At 42.1% G+C, this 23,064-nt stretch overlaps 1 protein-coding gene and 1 pseudogene across 2 annotated transcripts; both read right to left on the reverse strand.

The window, feature by feature from the left end:
* Nucleotides 1–259: 259 nt before the first annotated feature.
* Nucleotides 260–14,381, reverse strand: Znf275 (zinc finger protein 275). 2 transcript variants are annotated; one of them, XM_055591842.1, is made up of 5 exons: nucleotides 14,274–14,381; nucleotides 12,384–12,458; nucleotides 3,361–3,475; nucleotides 2,190–2,291; nucleotides 260–1,807 (listed from the first exon to the last, which is right to left on the reverse strand). In XM_055591842.1, the coding sequence occupies exon 5, from the start codon at nucleotides 1,776–1,778 to the stop codon at nucleotides 645–647; it is 1,134 nt and encodes a 377-aa protein (XP_055447817.1). In that variant the 5' UTR covers nucleotides 1,779–1,807; nucleotides 2,190–2,291; nucleotides 3,361–3,475; nucleotides 12,384–12,458; nucleotides 14,274–14,381; the 3' UTR covers nucleotides 260–644. The 2 variants fall into 2 exon arrangements, with proteins under 2 accessions (XP_055447817.1, XP_055447818.1); XM_055591843.1 differs by lacking the exon at nucleotides 14,274–14,381 and adding an exon at nucleotides 14,142–14,165.
* Nucleotides 14,241–23,064, reverse strand: part of LOC129665274 (uncharacterized) — a 31,556-nt pseudogene continuing 22,732 nt past the window's right edge.

A 23,064-nucleotide genomic window follows, 5' to 3' on the forward strand; every position in this document is an offset into this window, starting at 1 on the left:
GGTGAGAGCCTTATGCAGGGATTGTCACAGTGCTACCATAGCTCAGATAGAGGTGACTGATGTTGGTGAGGTAAAAAAATGCACATTGAGAGTTAGAAACAAATGGAGTATGGTGGAAAAGTAGTATTCTCTAAATTAATATATTATTTCACATAATGTAATTTATATGTATGTATTACTAAATTAATAAATTAAATATTATGGCATTTGAGCATTCTATTTACATCCCTAAAATTTTATAAATTCAAGTAGGCCAAAACCTTAGGGCAATTTTTCCTTAAAGAAAGGTATCATCATATTGATGCCATTGAACAGGGCTATATTTCCCTTAGAGGTGGAGCTTGGAAAGGACCTCCCAGCTCCCTACTAGACCCCATATGCAGATTTCTCTTCTCATTTTGGATATGAGGATTGAAATACCTTGACAGTACTTTCTGCCAGGAAAAGTAGCCAAGCTATGTTCAAATGGTAAAAGTTACCCTCAATAGGTGTAATGGGAAACATTGACGTTTATAAATTGCTGGTGGCAGTACAATCATTTCAACCTCTCACACAATAAAATAGATAAGCACTGCAAAACTGTTTATCTCCTTTGACTGGGTCATGGACTCTGCGGACCCCTGCTCTGGGTCCCAGGGCAGTGTTTACTCCTGATGGGAGGGCTGGTGTTTTAGCAGCGCTGTGCGCCTCTTGAACACGCGGCCACACTCACTGCACTCACAGCGCCTGGCCCCACTGTGGATCCTACGGTGGCGGCTCAGACCTGAGCTCCTCCGGAAGGCCTTGCCACACTTTTCGCACTCATAGGGCTTCAGTCCACTGTGGATGCGCCGATGCTTGATGAGGTCAGAAGGCCCCCGGAAAGCCTTGCTGCACTCACCACACGCATAAGGCCGCTCACCACTGTGGATGCGTGCATGCTCCAGCAGGCTAGAGCTCTGGCGGAAGGCCTTGCCACACTGGCCACACTCATAGGGCTTCTCACCAGTGTGGATCCTCCGGTGCTTGGTGAGCTCTGAGCTCCTCCGGAACATCTTGCCGCAATGAGGACAGCCAAAGGGTTTGGCCCCGCTGTGGATGCGCTGGTGTTCTGCCAGGCCGTTGACAGCACGGAAGGACTTGCCGCAGTCATCACAGTCGAAGGGCAGGTGGCCCATGTGCATCCGCTGGTGCTTGAGAAGTTCTTGGCGGTCCAGGAAATCCCTGCTGCACGCCTTGCACGCAAAGGGCTTTTCCGAAGTGTGAAGCTTCTGATGTCGAAAGAGGTGGGTGTTGGCTTTGAAGGACTGCCCACACTCCTCACAATCAAAGGGCTTCTCTCTGCTGTGCACCCTCAGGTGCTGACTAAGGCCTGCATTCTTCTTAAACCTTTTCCCGCACTCCTCACACTCAAAGGGCTTCGCCTCCCTCTCCATTTGCTCCCTCTTTTCCAAGGCATCTTCCAGAGCCCAACTGGGACCAGGCAGAGACTGAGTGGCCACAGCTGCATGGCTCTTCCTGTGCTCATTAAATTCTGACACCCCCCTGAAGACCTTCCTGCAATCGCCACACTCCCAGCCCTTTTCCTCACTGTGAACCCTTTGGTGCTGAACAAGGAGCACTTTAAGGCGGAAGGTGTCCCCACACTCTTTACATGCAAAATGGTGTTCTATGGGCAGATTTTGTGGGCTCCCTCCCCTTCCCCCAGAGTCCCCATTCTGTTTGACCTCAGCGTTGGGGTCATTGGCCCTCGGGGAGCTTGTAGACACCATCTCTTGCAGCTGGGCTTCTTCACCCATCTTCTGGTAGGAAGTCACAGAGGTGCTTTCTACAATGATAAATGAGACACAACAGTCTACAGAGGGCCCAGGAGAAAGGATGCTCTCCATTGTCAATAATCTCCTCTACCTAAACTGCTGAGAACCAGGAAGCCATCAGAAGTAAGCACCAGAGGGAAGGGTAGAAGTTCCTGATAGTGGACATTGTTTATAAAAGGACCTGTGAAGAGAGCTTTGCTTTTTGCAAAGGGACAGTCACACCCTAGCCCCAGAGCTTCAGCTTGGCTCCCAGTCTCTAATCCTAGACCCCACAAGCTTAGCTAGTCTTTGTGAATGTAACTTCAACTCTAAGAGCTGAGTAGCTTCCTCCAGCTCAAATCAGAGCCTGCCCCCAAATTTCCTCATGCTTCTTCATGTTTCCTTTATGCTCACCAGGATGCTTAGTGTGATCTGTGCTGAGGGATGGAGCTGATACCAACAGAACTTGTCCTTGTGACAGCTGAGAGACCAAAACAGGATTCACAACAGGAACTCCTGTTAATGAAAGAAGGCAGCTACTGATGATATCAGTATGGAGGGATGGGAGTGGGGGAGCTATCAAAGGAGACCCCATCCAAATCCCTTGTGCCGTCTATGACCTTGTTATATAAGTCTTATATACAATTCAAACGTACTTTTCAAGAGTTAGATCCTTCTGGGGAGTGTAGAAAGACAGACTCTGGACCCCCTTTGCAGAGGTTCCAGGAACACATCTTACCTAAGCATCTTAGCCAGATAAACTTACCTCACTGTCTGCTCCCTACTACCCAAGTTCTTCCCAGACCTCTACAACTCTAAATCAAACCCTCAACAGTTCCTTCTTCTAAATATTCCCCACCCCATGCAAACACCTAACGGATAGATAGCTCACAACAATGAGCCCCAATCAACTGGCCACATGATTGGTATAATCTGTATGTGTGTTTGTGTGTGTGTGTATGTGTGTGGCGTATGTGCATGCATGAGTGTGCATATATAATGCACTATATTATATATGGTATATATACATGTATATACACAATGTATTACACATATATTGTGTATGTATTTGTAAAATATATTGTCTCAGTCTTATGCTATGCTCAGCATAGCATCTGTTCTGATCAATTTCATGTCTGACATATTCTTTATCTGAAGACAATATATTAAATTTCAAAAGTATTCTATGGGTTTGCTCTAATTTCTATTTTTACATTTATTTCTTTATTGTGTATGTAACTGTGTGGGCATGTTCATGCCATGGTGTGCTTGTAGAAGTCTGAGGACAACTTGCAGAAATTGATTGCTTCCTCCTACCTTATGGGTTCCTGGGGTTGGACTTGGTCAGCAGGTGCTGTGACAAGCACCTTTACATGCTCAGCCATCTAATCAACTACTGTTCTAATTTCTTTCAAGTGAAAAACTTGAATGGAGATCTTTCCATGTAATGAGGAGTTTGCAGAGCTGTTGCTGAGTATTCTCAATACAGAAGGGGAAAGCTAGATTGTATGGGGGTGACCATATATATTCTTAACTCCACTTTCAGTAGACAGTGAGTCTGAAGAAATTCTGGGGGTATCCTTACCAACAGAGGTCACAGCCCTGAAATATGTCAGCGCCTGCTGCTCCAGGTTCAGACTCAAATTCAGCCACTCCTGTTCTATGACGTGTCACGGTACAGTATCAAATGACACCAAATCCTGAAAGAAATCACACTGATAATCAGTCTTTTTACCTACTATGTAATGAGGTAGGGTGGTACCAGTGATGTCAGAAGTAAGAGGTCAGGGTCTGAAGTATTCACCTCTCTATGTATGTTCCTAATGTGGATATCTAACCACCATCCCAAGAAGTCCTAGAAAGAAAACATGATCACGTACAAAGAGACCCGGGCTGTCTGGGACTCCCACTGTCTTCCCAAAGGACCAAAATTCAGCTCTCTTCTGTCTACAGTGGGAATCATAAACACACTGGGCATTCATTCCTGATCATCCTGAGAAAAAGAAGCAGAGGACAGGTTCACACCCTGCTGTACGTCCTGCTGGTTGAGAGGCAGAGGCTGAGGTCAATATCAAGGAGCAGTGACAAAATCTCCAGCAAGGCAAGAGGGAAGCACAGCTCACTTGGGCCTCCAGCATCTTAAGAGGGACTGCCAGGACTTGGTTTCCTGGGACACTGTCTAAGGAAAGGCAAGACCCTAGGGAGCAGGTGGAGCTAAGGAAAGTGAAAAAAAGCTGTGAGTGACAACAGCCTTGTTTTTTGGTACCCTGGAATGACATTAGTGATTTCCTATTCCTTTCTTTTCAATTTTACAGTCTTGGCTCCAAGGCTGGCTCAGTGACAAGGCGGAACATGAATATGCCTGAGAAAACATATTTGAAACAGTAAAAAAGTAGGCTAGAAAAGAATTAATATAGAGGTAGACCAGAAAGAGGGAAGATAAGACAAACATATGCTAGCCCAGGTAGAGTCAGAGACAGCTACAGAGAGCTACTGGCAGGAAGGCTAGCTGTTAGAGACTTGCTGGGTATAGAGTTCTATGAACTTGATACTCATACTACAGAGAGAGGAAGCACACTAAAGAGAGTAGCAGAAGAACTGATGCAGAGATGGAGGACCTTTTTAATGGACACTTAAAACTCATCGGGACACTGAAAGGAGGAGAGGTGATAAAGAACAAAAACAACCTGGACTTCTTCACCAGCAGTGGGGTCTTTAAAAGCACACCCTAGATATTTTGGTTCTGTTGTTCTCCTTGTGGAGCTTCTGTTTCCTAAGATTCCCGGCACTCTCTCCAAAGTTTGGTTATGAGTCTCAGCATCTGCTTTGATACACTGCTGGGTAGAGTCTTTCAGAGGCCCTCTGTGGTAGGCTCCTGTCCTGTTCCCTGTTTTCTCCTTCTTCCAATGTCCATCCTGTTTTTCTTTCTGAGTCAAGATTGATCATCTTACCTAGGGTCCTCCTTCTTGCTTAGCTTCTTTAGGTGTACAGATTTTAGAATGATTATCCTATATTATATGTCTAATACCCACTTACAAGTGGATATCTGGGCATAGGGGTATTTTCTGAGACTGATACTCCAACCAAGGACTATTCATGGATATAACCTAGAATAGAACCCCTGCTCAGATGTAGCCCATGGCAGCTCAGTATCCAAGTGGATTCCTTAGTAATGGAAACAAGGACTGTCTCTGACATGAACTCAGTGGCTAGCTCTTTGACCACCTCCCCTTAAGGGGGGAGCAGCCTTGCCAGGACACAGAAGAAGACAATGCAGCCAGTCCTGATAAGACCTGATAAGTTAGAGTCAGATGGAAGGGGAGGAGGACCTCCCCTACCAGTGGACTTCGGGAGAGGCATGGGAGGAGATGAGGGAGGGAGGGCGGGAGGGAATGAGAGAGGGGGCTACAGCTGAGATACAAAGTGAATAAACTGTAATTAATATAAAAAATAGAATAAATAAAAATTTAAAAAGCATACCCTAGTATAACAAGTCATTGGGTGAAAACCATGAAGAACCCTCTCTTATATTACTCAACAAAATGGAAGGTTGGAAAGCCAGCAGGAAAAAAAAAAATGCTTCAAAGAAAAGATCTTCAAACATTACATTGATAAAGAAAAGATAAGAAATGTGTGTGTGTGTGTGTGTGTGTGTGTGTGTGTGTGTGTTACCTTTTTCTCCATATTGCAAAGTCAGTGAGCTACTGCAAGATCTTACCACAGATGTCTATATATTACAGGTCTCCCACTTTAGTAAAATCAAAGAAACTGCCACATAGTTCATGTTCTTTTGTCAACTCAATTCAACTCATAAATAAGTGAAAAAGAAGCATTTTAGCACTAGCTCAAGGACTACAGAAACCCAGGTACTCCAGAAAAACTTAAACATGCTATCCTAGAAGGGGTGAGTGGAAATTCCCATGTATGGCCATGATGGAGTAACAAGGAAAAGATCTAACATCATTCACAAACAAGTTGTAAACCCGTGTTCAATAATAGTTTTTAATACTAGGACAGTAAAACACAGGACCAAGATTCCCAGAAAAACAAATGAGGTGAGTCCTGTTATTGATTTAGTGCTCTGCCTGGAGACAATGTGCACATTAAAGGTATAGCAGGATGAAACCAAAAGAACAGAGCTTAGCAACCTCACCAGAAGCTTCTCAGGCTAGCATTCAAGGTGGTAGCAGCAAATGAAGGTTGCAGAGCAGATTTCAGAAAGCACTGTGCTATGTAGGAAAAAGAAATAAAAAAGATATGTGTAATGCTTTCCTTGAATCTTTTCTGACTACAGGTATTGAATGAAACTCCCAAGGACTGTAAGATGAACACTTCCCAGGACACATAAAGGTAGGGAGGTGTTCAAAGTCTGATTAACTCATATAGAGTTCTTATGACCCCTCCCCCAAGACATTCAGAAGCCAATACAGAAGGAACATTCCTCCATAGTATATCCTTACAGCCAAACTACAAAAGAGCCAAAGGCTCCAAAGACAATCTAACTGACCTACAAATAATTACTCATACCCAAAGTCTGTACACTCAAGGAAAAATCATTATAAGATCTAATTTCCAAAAAAAAAAAAATAATTATTGCACTGCCAAGAAACACAAAAATGTGACTTTGAACAAAGAGAATAAGCAGTCAATAGAAGAATCCAGAAATGAGTACTAGAACTATTAGCTAAGGAAAAAAAAGATCATTTAACTATGCCTCAGTACTGAAAGAAAAACAGAGACACCAGGGGAAATATAGGATATAAAAAGAACCAAGTAAATTTTTTACATATTAAATATATATATAAATAAATTTAAAAATTTATTTTTTAATTTATAAATAAAAATAAATAACTTCACTGGGTGTGATTAGATATGACAAAGATAGTTGAAACCATGAAGATCTAGACAATTAAGTATTATAATAAGAGACTGTCAACCAAGAATTCTATAGTCAGAAAAAAAATCCATTAAAAATGAAGGCAATCTGCCAGTAGCAGCTCTGTACCCATAAAATAGACCAAAGGAAATGAAATCAGACTTAGAGCTACACAAAGGCATAAAGAACACCAGGAATGTAAGGGAAGACATAAGACTTCCACCTTCTGTATTTCAAAATCTTTAAAATTTAGCTGACCATTTCAAGAAAAAGCAGTTGCTAAACATGAGCATGTGTTTTTTTTTTTTTTTTTTTACCAAGTTACCAAGACTCTGCTGAGCGCTAATATTCCAAAAGAGGAAAAGTAAGGGAAAAAGAAAAGATGGGACCAAATAGAAATAAATAGCAGGATGGCAAATGTAAACTCCATCACATAGATAGTTAAATTAAATATAAATGGACTAAACATTTCAATCAGAAGGTAGAGATTGTTAGATTGTATTAAAAAGGAAAACTATGTACTTTCTAAAACAGTGCTAATGATGCAGACATATTAAAAGTAAAAGCAAATAAGAGTACAGTGTAACCAATAGGAAGAGTTTAGTATAAATATACTGAGAAACAAATCTATGTGGAAAGAGAGCAAATGTCCAATATGCATCAGAGTTCTGAAGTTTCTAGTGAAAGGTTCTAGACCTCAAAGCAAGAAGAAAACTTGAAGGTTTCAATATACAAATCAACAGGTGCCCAGAATGAGGATAACATTTCAGCAGATTACAAAAATGCAAATTCTTCACAGAAGAAACAAAAGGATAAAATTTGATTGAAAACCCGAAGAGGAGAAAACAAATACACATATAGTCACATTTTCATAAAAAGAAGGAAAAAAAAATGAGTGACCAGCAGTCAAAACAAGCATACTGATTCAACATTTGTATAGCTATACAGGGAGAGAGACAAGATCTGGAAAGATTCATTTTCAGTTTCTTTAATGTGTGGATTTTTACCCACCAAGCTGAATTTCATCAGTATCAGAAAAGACCAATTTCAGACATCCTTTGATAGGGAAACCTGGAAAAAGACAGATGCTTAGCATGCCAGAGAACAGGGCTGAGATGGAGGAAACAGCAGGAAAAAGGCTCTTTTTGAAAATGTATTCATTTAATTTTATTAATTACAATTTATTCAATTTGTATCCCAGTTGTAGCTCCCCTCAACCCCTCCCAATCCCCCCTTCCTCCCTCTTTTCCTCCCATGCCCCTCCTCCAGTCAACTGATAGAGGTGGTCTTCCTCCCCTTCCATCTGACCCTAGCCTTTCTAGTCTCATCAGAGATTTCACCTGACACCCATCAGAATGGCTAAGATCAAAAACTCAAGTGACAACACATGCTGGAGAGGTTCTGGAGAAAGCAGAACCCTCCTCCGTTGCTGGTGGGAATGTAAAAGTGTACATTCACTTTGGAAATCAATCTGGTGCTTTCTTAGAAAATTAGGAATGGTGCTACCTCAAGATCCAGCTATACCACTCCTAGGCATATATCCAAAATATGCTCAAGTATACAACAAGGATATTTGCTCAACCATGTTTGTAGCAGCTTTATTCATAATAGCCAGAATCTGGAAACAACCAAGATGTTCCTCAATGGAGGAATAGATGCAAAAATTGTGGTACATTTACACAATGGAATACTATGCAGCAATTAAAAACAAGGAAATCATGAAATTTGCAGGTAAATAGTGGGAACTAGAAAAAAAAATCATCCTGAGTGAGGTATCCCAGAAGCAGAAAGACACACACGGTATATACTCACTTATAAGTGGATATTAGACATATAATATAGGATAAATATACTAAAATTTGTACACGTAAACAAGCTAAGCAAGAAGGAGGACCCTGGGTAAGATGCTCAATCCTCATTCAGAAAGGCAAATGGGACGAACATGGGAAGGGAGAGAAAACAGGGTACATGACAGGGGCTTACCACAGAGGGCCTCTGAAAGATTCTGCTTAGCAGGGCATTAAAGCGGATGTTGAGACTCATAGCCAGACTTTGGGCAGAGTGCAGGCAATTTTATGAAAGAAGGAGGAGATAGAAAGACTTGGAGGGGACAGGAGCTCCACAAGGAGAGCAACAGAAACAAAAAATCTGGGCACAGGGGTCTTTCCTGAGATTAATACTCCAACCAAGGACCATGTATGGAGATAACCTAGGACCCCTGCACAGATGTAGCTTGTGGCAGCTCAGTGTCCAAGTGGGTGCCCTAGTAATGGGAACAGCTGCTATCTCTGACATAAACTCAGTGGCTGGCTCTTTGATCACCTCCCCCTGAATGGGCAGCAGCCTTACCAGGCCACAGAGGAAGACAATGCAGCCATTCCTGAGGAGAAAGGCTCTTGAGGACACGTAAAAAGACCTGTATTTCTTGGATAGCCATATGTGAAAAACAAGCAAAAAGAAGGACCAATGTGAGATTATGGGCAGTCTATGAAAGGGGTGAGCAGAAAGTCTTAAGTACAGACTTCTTGGACCCCTTTCCTTAAGGTATCAGCAGAGGATCTAATGTGACCCCAAAGTTCTTGCAAGCCCTCCTACCCATTTTAGCTGACTGCCTAGCAAAAGCACTTCTCCAAATGTGTGAGGTCACCCCTAGTTATTCAGTGGACAAACCCTCTCTTTGTTCCACTGTGACCAAAGCAGGGTTTCTCTGGCTTAATGGATTCTTCCTGGTATGTGTTCAATGTCTAGTTTGATTTCGGCTTCCTATATTAACATAATGACCTGGTCATAAATTTATTACATGATTTTTTTTTTAAAATGCAATTCACTTCTATTTAATATTGGTGTTACCAAATAAAAGGGAGAGAGGTAAATCACATCATATATGCACTTCCAGTAATAAGCTTTAGCCTAGCACACAACTGCATATCCTACCACCCTTCCAAAATCCTTCACCACATCCGGACACAATGGCCTTCATGCAGATATTCAGATGCCAATGCCGTGACCCTCAAAGCTTGTGAATCTGCTAAGAATACCATCTCTTATCACAGGGGGTTCCTTCTAATAATTCAAGCCTTCATTCAAATGTCACTTCCTTAGAACCTCTTTATTCTCCAACCCTGGCAGTTTCCTCTAAACATTTTCACTAATGATAAATTGTCCTTTGAAGTTGCTTGTTTTTCTCAGGAAAAAAAAAATCTGATCCAATAGGACAGGGCCTTCTCTCCACTGGTTACCCCTAAATTCCTGGTCTACATAAGCAGATCCTGGCACCATGTAGGACAAGATGTATTGTGGAACTACAGAATCAATGTGAGCCAGAGTAGTGTGTTAAACGGAGCAAGCTTCTTTTTATAGAGCATGTGGAATGAATGTTTGGAGCTGTGTTTCCTGTCACATAATTTCACTATCACAACTAGAACTGGTTTTTATCACCACCATTTTCCAGAAAACAAAGAATGTACAACCCTATGTACCCAGGCCAGAGCCAGAAGATCAGCTGATAGTGACCACTGGACAGGCTTCATGGATATACATTGTTAGCTACCTTTAAATCAAACCATCAACATGCCATTGTAGAAACTCATTGCACACACACACACACACACACACACACACACACACACACAAAGATTATAAGCAAATTATCTACCTTTAGCAAATCCCACTGAAGTGTTTTCTCTTAATTGGCATGATTAACTGTTAAAGTCCTGGAACTACAATCCCAAAAGAATTGATAACTATCCTTCCTATATAGCAATAGGCATAGCCTTTCCTATACTAATTCATCCCAGGGATTTGGCTTGAGACCACTTTAGGTCCTAGTAGCTATGTGATGGCTACCCACAGTAACAGAGCACTTGAATACATAGAGATAATTTAGAAGGTACTCATTAAAACGAGAGGGAAAAAGTGAAGCCTGCCCAATTAGCTAAGTGTATCCTAAGTATAGGAAAATCATTTTAAAATGGTAACACACACACATTAAAAATAAAACTACCACTGATACTGAAGGCAACTGGATCACTTAGTGTCTGTGTTGCACAGCTAGTCCACTTTAGAATGGTGGAATTAATCTAGAAAAGAAGCTGGATGCTGTGATAACAGTGATAATCGCAGGTGTCCATTGCCTTCTGAAATGGATCTTTGGAGATAAGGTCTAAGCAATTCCATACAGGACATGAAAGTCATTGTAATACACCCAATGGGCACAGAGGGTAATGGTAACCTTGAACATAAGTCACTTTCATTCAGGACAGAAAAGCATACCCTGAACCCTAAACAATCTCCCATAGTATACTTGTACCTCTAACTAGGAAAGAAAGCTGAGAGAGCCACTGTAGAAAAACAAACCTCCAACTTTTAAGGCAAACAACACTTTCTTTCTATGGGAAACAAAGGCTAAGACTATGTGCACCCAGAACACAAAGGCTTTGTCAAGGTTAACTGCCAAATTTCATATTGGCTCTAGCCAAGTCCACGTATGCTGCACCTGTTTAATAAAAATCTGCTGTGAGAATACATGGGCAGCAATCATGTCAGTGTCAATTGCAAGGATGAGCAAGTGTGGATTCTAAAACACCAAAGCTCATTGTGGTGAGCAAATCTTCCTGCTTCAAGGCAATGTGTAAAAATTTTTTATAAAAGATATTGATGTATAGTCATTGATACTTTCACATAAGTGTTTACTGCAGTCCTATTTATAGATTCAGCCTAAGTATCCATCAACAGATAAGTAATATGGTATTCAGAAACAATAGTTTTATTCAGTCATTGCCTAAGTTTTTACTAAGCAACTTATTTGAATTTACTGTATGGGAGTATAAACAGTAAGGGAGCCAATATAATCATTTAATTTTTTGCCTCCCACAAAAAAAAAAAAAAAAAAAAGAGAAATTGAGAGTTGAATTCAACAGAGGCACAAAACAACCATTACCATAAAAACTGGTGGATACTTTTGTGCCTTTTGTACTTCCCTGGACAGATATTATCTTTCTGTGGCAGCAAGGCAGGAAGAGGCAGCAATGCCACTCAAGTAAGACCCACCTAGGCTGCCTCAAGTATTGAAACAAGAACCAGCAGTAGGAGTACCTTCATTACATGTGCTGGTTTAGGTTTTATCACCAACTTGACATAAACCTAGAATCACCTAAGAAGAGGGACCCTTAATCAAAATGTCCTGGGGCCATGTTTGGGAGAGATTTTCTTGGTTGATGGTTGACATTAGAGGGGATCATCCTTCAGCAGGAGGGCCTGAGCTACATAAAAATGTAGCTAAGCAGTGAATCAGAGTAAATTAGTAAGTAGTGCTCCTCAATGGTTCTTGCCCCTGGCTTTCCTCAGTGATGGATTATGACCTGGAAGTATAAGCCCAACAAGCTCTTTCCTCCACAGAACACAAAGCTTGTTCTGTACAATTCCCTTTAGGGCCAAGGCAAATGTACTTTAAGGTTACGAACACTTGAAAGAGATCTGATCCCAATCGGTGCCTTCAGCACCCTCTCACACACAGTGGTCTCCATATTTTCTTGCCAGGCATCTTCTTTCCCTGGTACTGTGTGTTTAAAATTGCCAGAATTGTTTCTGGGCAGGTAGTTCAGCAACAGTAACATATACAAGCTTCCAGAACCCAAATACTTCTTCACTATCTTTTACCCTACCCATGGGTCTTCCAGCAGCACAGCCTGCTTTACCATCAGCAGCCACATTATGCAAACACCTAGACTTACCTAAAAAAGACACATGGATGGCTCATCTCATTTTAGAACAGTGCCAAGAGATCAGTCCAGTAGTGAAGGTCTCACCTGTTGGGTTGAAATAACTTGGGTGAACAAAAGCAGGCTTATATGTGTACCTTCCAGAAACCCGTCCTTTTGGTGTTGAGTACTTAGGGTTAGGAAAAACTGTGTAACTAAACTGGTACTGCCAAGGTCTGGATGTGTCTCAGTGAGTCCTGGGGCTATAGGTACTCCTGGCCTTTATGTTCCCCAAAGAACCCCGCAGGCCAGGAGGTAGGCAGGAGGCCCATAGGCCCATCTTGTACTGTGAAACTTGGCTACTACTCAAAAACACAGAATCCTAAAAAGCTAAAAGAGATGATTGTCTTACGAGAAAAGTCTGTTACTCTTGGGATATTTGTGTCTGTGTCTATCTTTTTCTGTATGTGTGGGTGGGAAGGCATCTGTTTTCTCTCTCACTTTGCCTGAGCACCTGTCTCTGTTTAAGTTTTCCCTCTTTATTCCATCCTATAAAAAGCCAAAGGGTTGACCAGAAGGGAATTTTATAGTGTTTGTTATGTTTAATGGAGGAAAGATTTATGTCCCCATTTCTCCAAGAATACAGCACTGACATCTTTCTAAAAATCAAAATAAATTCTAAGTATAGAGCCATTGAGGTTACCCCGTCTGGATATTAAGAGTTTCCAAACTATGTGGCTGGTAGTAAGACTTCTGAGAAATCACACTACTTATATTTTTCTAAGGGGGTATATCATTAATAGAAAGCTAGAAAATCACTGTTCCATGGGATTCTAAATACAGATTCAGGACCATTTGGAGCAATGGACCAGGAGACTGTGTCAGACACTGTGAATCTCATTTCTATAACAATGTCTAGTGGGAGAGGGGGTAAGGCAATTGGTTCTACCTAGGAGAGGTACTATTCCACTGGTCCTATCTGAAATTTACTCCTAAAGGAAAATGTAGGGACTGAGGTTTAAAAGAAAATGTAGCACTAACCAAGGAGACTGGAGGAGTGATTGCCTCTAAGTCTAAGGCAGGCCAGAGGGTGTCAGCTGGCACAGGGTGGGCCCTCTGGGAAGAGGGCCAGGAATGAGGGGGAGGCGCTGAAAAGGACAATGGGCTTTGGGCAGCAGGCAAGTGGGAGTATGCTTGTGTGTAAAAAGACATGTAATTAATCACCCAAATGTAAACTGGAGGAACCAGCAAAGGAGTTTAGGAAAGGGAGCAATGGAGTGGTGACTAGAAAATGTGGTTCCCAGGAGGGCCACAGTAGAAGCTCTCCTCCTCCAGCAAGGATTCCCTTCTGCACTGCCAACTCTCTGCCCTAAGCAACATACCTGCTCCTATGCAACCACCCCTCAAATGGAAAGGCAGTTCTTCCCAGGCCAGAACCTTCCTCTGGGCCCTAGAGGTGCAACCCCTCCCCCACTCTGGGGAAAAGTCTCTCCAGCATTATGCCAAACCCACGGCCTCCAAGTGGCTAGAGGCTGTGTGTATGGGATCACCCCCAGCTCCTGACCAGTTCCCAATCCTTAGCATCCTCTAAAGAGTAGCACAGGCCTCAACAGATTCCCGCCTTTGACCACTACCCCCAGCCTTGCACGAGAAGGCCCCAGGGCCTTGCTGTGTCCACCCAATACCAGAGACCTGTCCCCTTTGGCTCCTGGCTTGCCCCAAGGCTGAGCAGCTCCCAACTCTGAGAAACTCCCCCTCCCCCGCATATTATCCCGCGGTCCATGTACTCACTCAGGCCCCCAGCACAGCCTCCCGCCACCCAGCACGCTCCCTCAGGCCGCACATCCTTGCTCCCGCGCGCGCGTGCGCGCGCGCGCGCATCTTTCAAGATCACTCGAGCTGCACATCCCTCCACACGCTCACCCGGCCCACGGTGACTCTGGGCCTTCGCAGAAGTGGAGCTGGCGTGGAACAAGCAGGCCCGGCGGGGCAGGAAGCGCCACGGAGCCGCGAGCGCCTGCCTGAGCCCTGGAGCCTGGAGGCGCGTTTCCAGAGCTGGGGCCAACGCCTGGGGTACTGAATCCGAAGCCCCGCCCCGGCCTTGGTCCCGCCCGGCCTGTCAGCTATGATTGGCTTGAAAGAGGGGTGGAACAGAAGGGGGCGTGTCTGGGGCGGGGTGAGAGGGGGAGATGGGATAGGTGAGACTGGGGGAGCAAAACTCATGGATCCTGGGTGATGGGTGTGGAATGAATGTAAAAATAAATCATGAATTGATTAGTGGTGGAAACAGTGAAGAAACTGACAAAGCTAGGACCTTCAGAATGATAGTAGGGCAGGAGGGCACTCAAAAAAAGTGTACATCGGTCAGAATCCCTCATGTGTGAGCCCTCGCTGTGCTAGACACCCAGAATACAACTGTGAACAAAACTAGACCCTCATGTCTATCCTAAGAACCACACATCAGGCACCTCAGAGCTCCTGTGAGAGTACTGTATGTGTATCAGGGGGGACCAATAAATAAACAGTAACCTGAATTTCAGAATAGCAGTTTATACCATGAATCCCCACGCAAGTGTCTTGGTTCAGAGGTGCTGCTGCAAGCAGTTGCCAGTTCACCATGACGTTTTTGGTCAACTTCACTGCTCTGCATTTGTATACGTACTTGTATTGCTATTGTATTTGCTTGTATTTATTTTACTGATGTACTTCAAAATAAGGTGCAGTTGCACTTTATTGCTTAAGTAATACACTTTATTACGAAGTGCTTCATCAAGTGCAGCATTAACTAGAGGTCAACTTTTTTATTGTCCTTCTATTTTTTTGAAGCCAAATTTGCATTCAGTGAAATGCACAAATCTATATGGAAAGTTTGGACAAATATCTTTCCTAAACCCCTCTCCAGACACAAACTATTATGAGAAGTCTGGAAATTTCTCATGCGTCCTATTCCAGCACATTTCCAGCACAATTCCATAGGGGAAGCCACTATTCTAAATTTTCTTACCATTGACAGCCTATTTGAGTCATTCCTATTGCAGGCGAATGGAATCAGATAGTATGTATTATTTTCTGCCATTTTGTGTCTGAATTCTTTCTTTTCCTCTGATATATTGGAGTTTTCTCTACATTTTTGAAATATGTTCCATTTCCTTTCATTGCTGAGTCATTTTTTTTTTTCATCGAATGGCTAGTTGATTCATTCAGTACTTATGATATAGGCTGTTTCCGGTGTAGGTTGCTTTTAGGAATATGAATCATTGTGTATGTTTTTGAGTGAACATATGCTTTCATTTTTCCTGAGTAAAAACCTGGGATCTCATACGGTAGTTGTATGTGTTATTAGCAACTTCCAGAATGCTTTTCAACATGGGTATGCAATTGAGACTCCTAACAGAATGTGTGAGGGTTCATTTTCCTTCTCATCCTAATCAACTGTTATTTTTATCCATTCAAGTGGGTGTAAAGTGATTTCTGTGATCATTTCCTTGATGACTAATTATATTAAATTGGTTTTATGTTTGAAGTGCTCATTTCTGTACCTTCTTTTATAATGTGCTTGCTCAAATCAGTTGCCCAACTCTACATAGTTGTCTTTTTCTTACGTGTTTTTGAAAATAAATCCGTATGTGTTGGAATTTAACATACAATAAGTTACATGTTTAAACTGTGGTAATTAAAATGTGATTCAAGCACCATATTTTGGTAAGGTTTCATAAACTTCATAACAAGTATGAAGTCTTCACCTAAACGAACTCAGTAGCATATCTATTACCCTCAAAGTTTCTTCAGCCCCTGCTAATCTATTTCTCCTCTTCCCCTATGGCCAGGTAGTCAGTGATTTGCTTAGTGTTGCCAAAGTTGTATGTATTTCCTAGAATTGTACATTGCTTCCTGTTTGGTGGCTTTCACTCAACAATTTGGTGATATTATTAGTCAGTTGTGCTTCTACAATAAAATAATTGAGGCTAAGTGCTATGATTTAAATGTGTACCTTCCAAGTCTAGGAATTGTCAATCGGATCATATTAAGAAATGAAAACTTCAAGAGATGCTACATGGGTCAAAGATGTTTGTTTGTTGTTAATTTTTCTTGCCATAATCTTCAGTAAAATATTGAGTAGAAGGTTGTAAGAGTAGACAACCATTTCTTGGTCCTGATTTTAGAAAGAAAGCACCCACTGTCAGATCTTAAGCGTAACATGACTTGTAGGTTTCTCACTGATAGCCATCATCAGGTTAAGAGGGCCGTCTTATTTCCTGGGAATTTAAAATAATTCTTTAAAAAATTCTGCAGTGGATTTTGAGTTTCTCAAATGCTTGTGTTGCAACTACTGTGTTAATTACCCAGTTTTTCCTTTGTTTGTTTATATGTTAACTTACATTAAGACTTGCATTTCCTTGAACAACTCTGGTCATGTATGCTATCTTTTAACATTTTTAAAGTCATATTGCTAAAATGTTTTTAGAGTGTTTTATGTATGTGTTCATAAACCATACTGATTTATAGTTTTCTTTTTTTCACTTTTTGGGACAGAGGCTCACTACCAAGATTAGCAAAAAAGAAAAAGAATAGTAAAGTAAATGCAAAATAAGTGCAAGGAAGGAGGTAGCAGAGACAAGAGCAGAAATCAATGAAATAGAAGAAGACAAACTAAGGAAAATGAGAAAATCATACATATATTCAAAACTAGCAAGATTTATAACCCTTGGAAGGTTTATTAAGGAAAAGGTGATATATTTAATCATTAGTATCAGGAATGAAAAAAATATTACCACAGATCATATAGGTGTTAAGAGAAGAATGACGGCATATAATGAGCAGCTTAACACCAATCATTTAAGAAGTTAGATAAAATCAACACTAGTCGAATTTCCGAACCCAGAAGCAAAATAAATTAAAATATGAATAGCCCTGGAGTTTGTAAACAAACTTAATTTTCTGTCAGAAAAACTTTCTAGAGGATCTGGGGAGATGGTTCACTGGGTAAAAGCACTAACTGCCTGTAGTGGCTACTCTTGGTTTTCAACTTGACTACATCTGGAATTAACTAAATTCCAGTTGCCTGGGTTCACCTGTGAGGAATTTTTTCTTAATTAAATCGTTTGAAGTGGGAAGGGCCATTTGTCATCTGTATCTTTTGAGCTGAGAAGGCCCACCTTGACTCTGGGCCACTCCTTCTGTTGTCAGCCTATACAAAGGACAGGAAAGAGGAACTGTATTTCCTTTACTTGCTCTCTTTCTTGCTGGCAAGTGCATTCCTTTACTGGCGTTAGAATCTATTTCTTCAGGATTCCAGTGTATATTGAAGACCAGCGGAGACACCCAGCCTCATGGACTGAACAACTACAAGATTCTTGGGCTTTCCCTTGGTAGACAGCCACTGTTGGACTAGCCGGACCACAGTCTGTAAGACATTCTAATAAACCTTTTATATATAGTATATATTTTTATATATAATAATCTTTTATCTATAATACTATGTTATAATATTATATATAAAGTCCTTTTCCTCTAGAGAATCCTGACTAATACACTGCCCATGTGTGAGACCTGAGTTTGTTACCCAGCACCTACCTCAAAGCATACCCAGTAGCATGAACATCTGTAATCTCAACAAGTCTAGGGAGAAGATGTAAAGCAGAGCAGAATTGCTGGAACCTTGTGAACTAGTTAACCTGGCTGTTCTCTACAGTGCCGAGAATTATTTGTGATTGGCATACTTTCTATTAAGAAATGTCTTTACTAAGTATATAACAAGAAAATTTAAAAGAATAAATAGGTAGTAGCATATAGAATATCTGACAGACAGCAGAACATCATCAAATCTGGTACCCACAACAACCAGGGGAGATGAGTGGAATAGGCTTTTTGAGAAAACATACAAAAAAGATCACCAAAATGGGGATTACAAACAATCTGCTTGGGGAAGTCCCATTGAGCCAGCCTCCGGAGTTCACCTTCAACAAGGTTACACACCACATGACAGTTTGCCAATATAACAAATGTTGCACTGGTATATACAGCCAGCAAACAAACAAACAAACCAAAAACCAACAATAATGAGACTCTGTTTCAAACAAGGAATTAGGTGAAAATGACAATGAGTTTGTCCTCTGGTGCCTATGTGTTCATGGAATCACATGTAAACATGCACACACATATGTGAGTGCATACACACACATATACGGTGCATTGTAGTGCTAGTTGTTAAAACTATTTGGGGTATGTAGGCCTCAACCTCCTCTCAACCCCCCAGCCCTCGGTAGGAGAGAGAAGGTTAGTGGGGAGAGGAGACACAGACCCCTTTACTTCTTCCAGCTATTTAGGGTCAAGGGGTTCTTTGAGGACTCTGTACCAATTCTTCGCCAATAGTAAACACAGCTAGCACTCTCCTCCACACCACTGTACCTGGAGTGTTTCTCTCTGCCTGTCTGCTCAAAACCACCACACCAAACTGCTACACACCACATGCCAACACTGCACGCCACCCTTTCTCTTTCTGGGCTCTCAAATTCATTTCCTTGGAGCTGTAGACCACACCGCTCTCTGTGCTGCTCCAGGCAGGGTGTTATCAGCACTACAAATCAGTAAGTATTAACCCAGCCACTCCACATTACCACAACATTGGTGGGATGCAGTTGAGCTTTTCTCATAGTTATAGCAAAATACCTGACAAAAGCAACCTAAGGAAGACAGAGCCAATTTTGATTCACAGAGTAGGAGGCAACTGGTCACATTGCATCTAAGTCAGGAGGAAGTGGGAAGCAGTCTCTTCACAGGAATAGAACCCAAACAAAGACAGGGCATAAGGTCATGATAACCATGAGTTCTGCACTTTTTGGTGCCATACATATCTGTAGTACCCCAAGCATCCATGGGAGGTTGTGTTCCTGTGGCCCAGCTCACATAGCCCACAGACTGTTCTTGCCTTCCATCTGTTCTTGGGTATGGCTGGTGGTCAATGCCATGCTGGCCAGGGTTAGGTTTCTTTTTGGCCTCTCCTGGGCAGTCACGCTGCATAGTGTCTTGTGGACACTATGTCTATACCCATTGTCCTGTTCTCAGTCAGAAGGCTTGACTCACATGTGGCACCCCTTTAACACAGAATGACAATTAAGATGACCAGCTTCTGCTGAAAATGGAGATAAAAGGAAGGTGATAAGCAGATCTGTTCAGCTCAGCTGTCCTGATTCCTGTTCTTGAAAATCCACCATTCAGAGGGTTCCAATCTCTGCATACCTGAACTTGGAGCACCCCATGATATCGTCATTCTGCATTCTGTATCATGGGACATTCATTCCCCAAACCCCAGCTCTCCAGTGGAGTCTGAGGGGGAAGCCAAAAGAGGCACTACACAAAACTGTAGTCAAAAAGATGGTCCTGCGTGTGTAGAGAAGAGGTGAGATGAAGCTGCATAAGAAGGCAAGGGCACCCCTGTCCCATGAAGGGCTGGTCAGTGGAGTCTGACCTTAGCCCAGTATGCATCTGACCATGTCCACCCAGAGTACTCAGTGTTCATCTTTGGCCAAGTACCTGAGAATATCCCACATAGTAGCAGAGCTGCCTATCCAGGTGACTTGCATGCATTCATGTGTCTCTGTCAGGTAGTAGTATCCTACCACCCAGCCTCAGTTAACAGCAACTATATGCTCTACTCTAAGGAGCCCAATCCTCAGCACCACTTGGTGTTCCCAGGCTGATACTTCCTGGGCTCAAACCAACCTGTTAGTGAAGGCCCTCACCCTTGTTGGGTGGCAGTCTGCAAAGGATTTATTTGGCTTCCAGGTGATATAATCCATCATAAAGGGAAGTCAGGGGAGGAACAAAATACAAAAAACCTGGAGGAATTAAAGCAGAAGCACGGAGAAGCCATGCTTACTGGCTTACTCTTCATGGCTCACACGGCTTGTTTTTTATTTTTATTTTTTTTTTCAAGACAGGGTTTCTCTGGGTAGCCTTGGTTGTCCTGAACTTACTTTGTAGATCAGGTTGGCCTTGAACTCACAGATATCTGTCTGCCTCTGCCCCCCAAATGATGGGATTACAGGTGTGCGCCACTGCACCCAGCTCACAGGTATTTTGTTTTTAAAATACCGCCTGTCCAGTGCGGTATTTCTCAAAGTGGAGTGGACCCTCCTACATCAAACATTAATCAATAAAATGCCCCCACAGACTTGCCTACAGGGAAATTTGATGGAAGCATTTTTGCAGTCGATGTTCCTTTTCTCAGGATGACTCTAGCTTGTTTCAAGTTGACAAAAAACAAACAAACAAACAAACAAAAAACTAACTAGCACAGGTGGTGATGGGCACTGGACAAGACTGAGAGCAACACTGAAGGCACAAAACTCACTTAGAGGTCTCAAAGGGTCATTGAGAAGACTGTTTTCGAGACTGAAAACAGAGACTCAGCCAGCCTCAAAGTGTGAAGCAAGAGTGGGGGGAAATGTCTCCAGCACTATGATCAGCACGCAGGTATAGAGGCCTGGGTGCAAAGAGCAAAGAGAGAAAGTGACAGTGAGGCACCAGGCTGGAAATGCACACAGGCAAATAAAACTGAAAGGTTTTGCACAGCACATGGGGGGGTGTCTTTAAATAAGCTGTGGAGGCATATTCAGTGGAAAAGTACACTAGAGTGGTCTGCATTAGAAAATAGGTTGCCAGCTCCAGCTGTTGCTAAGGGAACCACAGCAATCATAAGCTGAAAGCTGCTAGGAAGCAATTTAGAAGAGGTAAGAGTTGTCGATAATAGATCAGAGAATAACCTTCTACAAAATGGAATATATAGTCTCCAGATATGGACGTTTCCAGAGACACAGCATGGCCTGATATTACAGTCATGCCTATGAGGCTGTGTGCCAGAGGGGATTTGGCAGATGTGAAAGAGGTTGGCAGTTATCCTTAAACTTATGGAGATGATCTTTCTTTGCCTGGTAGGAAGTAAGTGGGAACAAAAGAGAATATCATAATGGTTAGATGTGGGAGAACACTCAGCTCAAAAATTGCTGACTGGGAATGGGAAGAGGCACACAGAAAGGCTGAAGGGCTACTCCCAGGCAACAGTTGGCAAGGAAGTGGGGATGGAAGTCCTACAACTGGAGGAACTGAGTACTCATACTCTGAATGAAGCTGGAAGCAGATTCCGCCCCCCACCCCAGGCCTTCCAATCAGAGTTCAGCCAGCAACACCCTAACTGCAGCTTTGTGAGCCCAGAACTCAAGGAACCTAAATAAGCCAGGCTGCACTCTTGACTTGGGGCAAGTTGAAATTAATAAATAGGTACTGTGTTAAGCTTCAAAGTTGAGAGTGATTGGTTATGCCAGGCTGTATTAGGTAGGTGACATGTTGTTCCCTTTAAAGTGAGGACTCTTCTAACACATGTTTTTCTTATTACTGCTAAGGTCATGAGGTGTATAGGGCTCAGTGTACCATAGTATCCAACTGGGTTCCTAGCTGAACTCTCTGGCATGGCTGCAACAATCCTTGCTTGGTCTTTTATTAATCTAAATTTATAAAATGAACACATTTGTCCCTAGCAACATTTTTTTTGTCATTGCAAGCTACAGTCAGAAGATTTTAAAATGTTAGAAGCGCCTTTTTTCTTCCTCTTCCATATTTTTTCCAAGTCTCTGGCACAAAGATGTTTGAATTGGTTCTAAAACTCTCAGGTCTATATTATTCTCCTTATCCTCTGTGCTTTTAGCAGAGCCGTCTTTAAACAATGTGAAGTCCTGTCTCAGCACAGCATATTCTATTTAATCAGCTTCAAACTGACCAAAGAGCTTCAGAACATGACCTTGGTCTCTGAAAACTTTCATACATTTACTGGCAAAACACACCACAACAAGCATTTGTAAGCTTTTCCTCTGGGAATCTTTTTTGGTTCTTCATTACCATGGATGGAAGTATTAAATTTGCTTCCTCAATTAAAGCCCATAATTTTCTCTTTCTTCTTTTTCCTTTATAAATGCTTCAACTTTGTTATGAGTTGAGTTGGATTTTACTTAAAAATATGTTAGAATCTTAACCCTGAGTACCTCAGAGTCTAATATTTACAAACCCATTCTTAACAGGATTATCAAGTTACTTTGAGGTCCTTAAGGTGGTCCTGAACACAGTAGGATTAGTGTCCTTGTAAGGAGAGGAAAAATTGCAAGTGTTTAAACACACACACACACACACACACACACACACACACACACACAGAGAGAGAGAGAGAGAGAGAGAGAGAGAGAGACAGAGACAGAGACAGAGAGACAGAGAGACAGAGACAGAGACAGAGAGAGACACAGAGAGAGAGACAGAGAATACTAAGGTCTGGGACAGATACTTTCAAAGAGCACCCAAAGAAAAATGGCTCTACCAACACTAATTTGGGGCATCAAATTAAGCAGTAGTAACTTAGCAATTCTCAAAACGAACATGCTTCAAAACTTTTGGTCTCATAACTCTTTTTCATTCTTGTTTTGTTGGTGTTAAATTGAGAGAAGATCTCATTATGTAGCCCTGGATGTCTTGAAACTTGCTATACAGAACAGGCTGGGCTTGAACACACAGAGATCTGCCTGTATCTGCCTACTGAGTGCTGGCATTAAAGGCATGCACTATGCCAGACCTAAAAGTATATCCCAGGCTAGCCTCAAATTCCTGATCTTACGCTTCTACTTTTTCAGAATATCTTACTGCCATGTGCAACCATGACTAGCCCCTTTTG

Source organism: Psammomys obesus, unplaced genomic scaffold (genome assembly GCF_907164565.1).
Source record: "Psammomys obesus unplaced genomic scaffold, mPsaObe1.curated_primary_1811, whole genome shotgun sequence".
NCBI classification, from domain to species: Eukaryota; Metazoa; Chordata; class Mammalia; order Rodentia; family Muridae; genus Psammomys; species Psammomys obesus.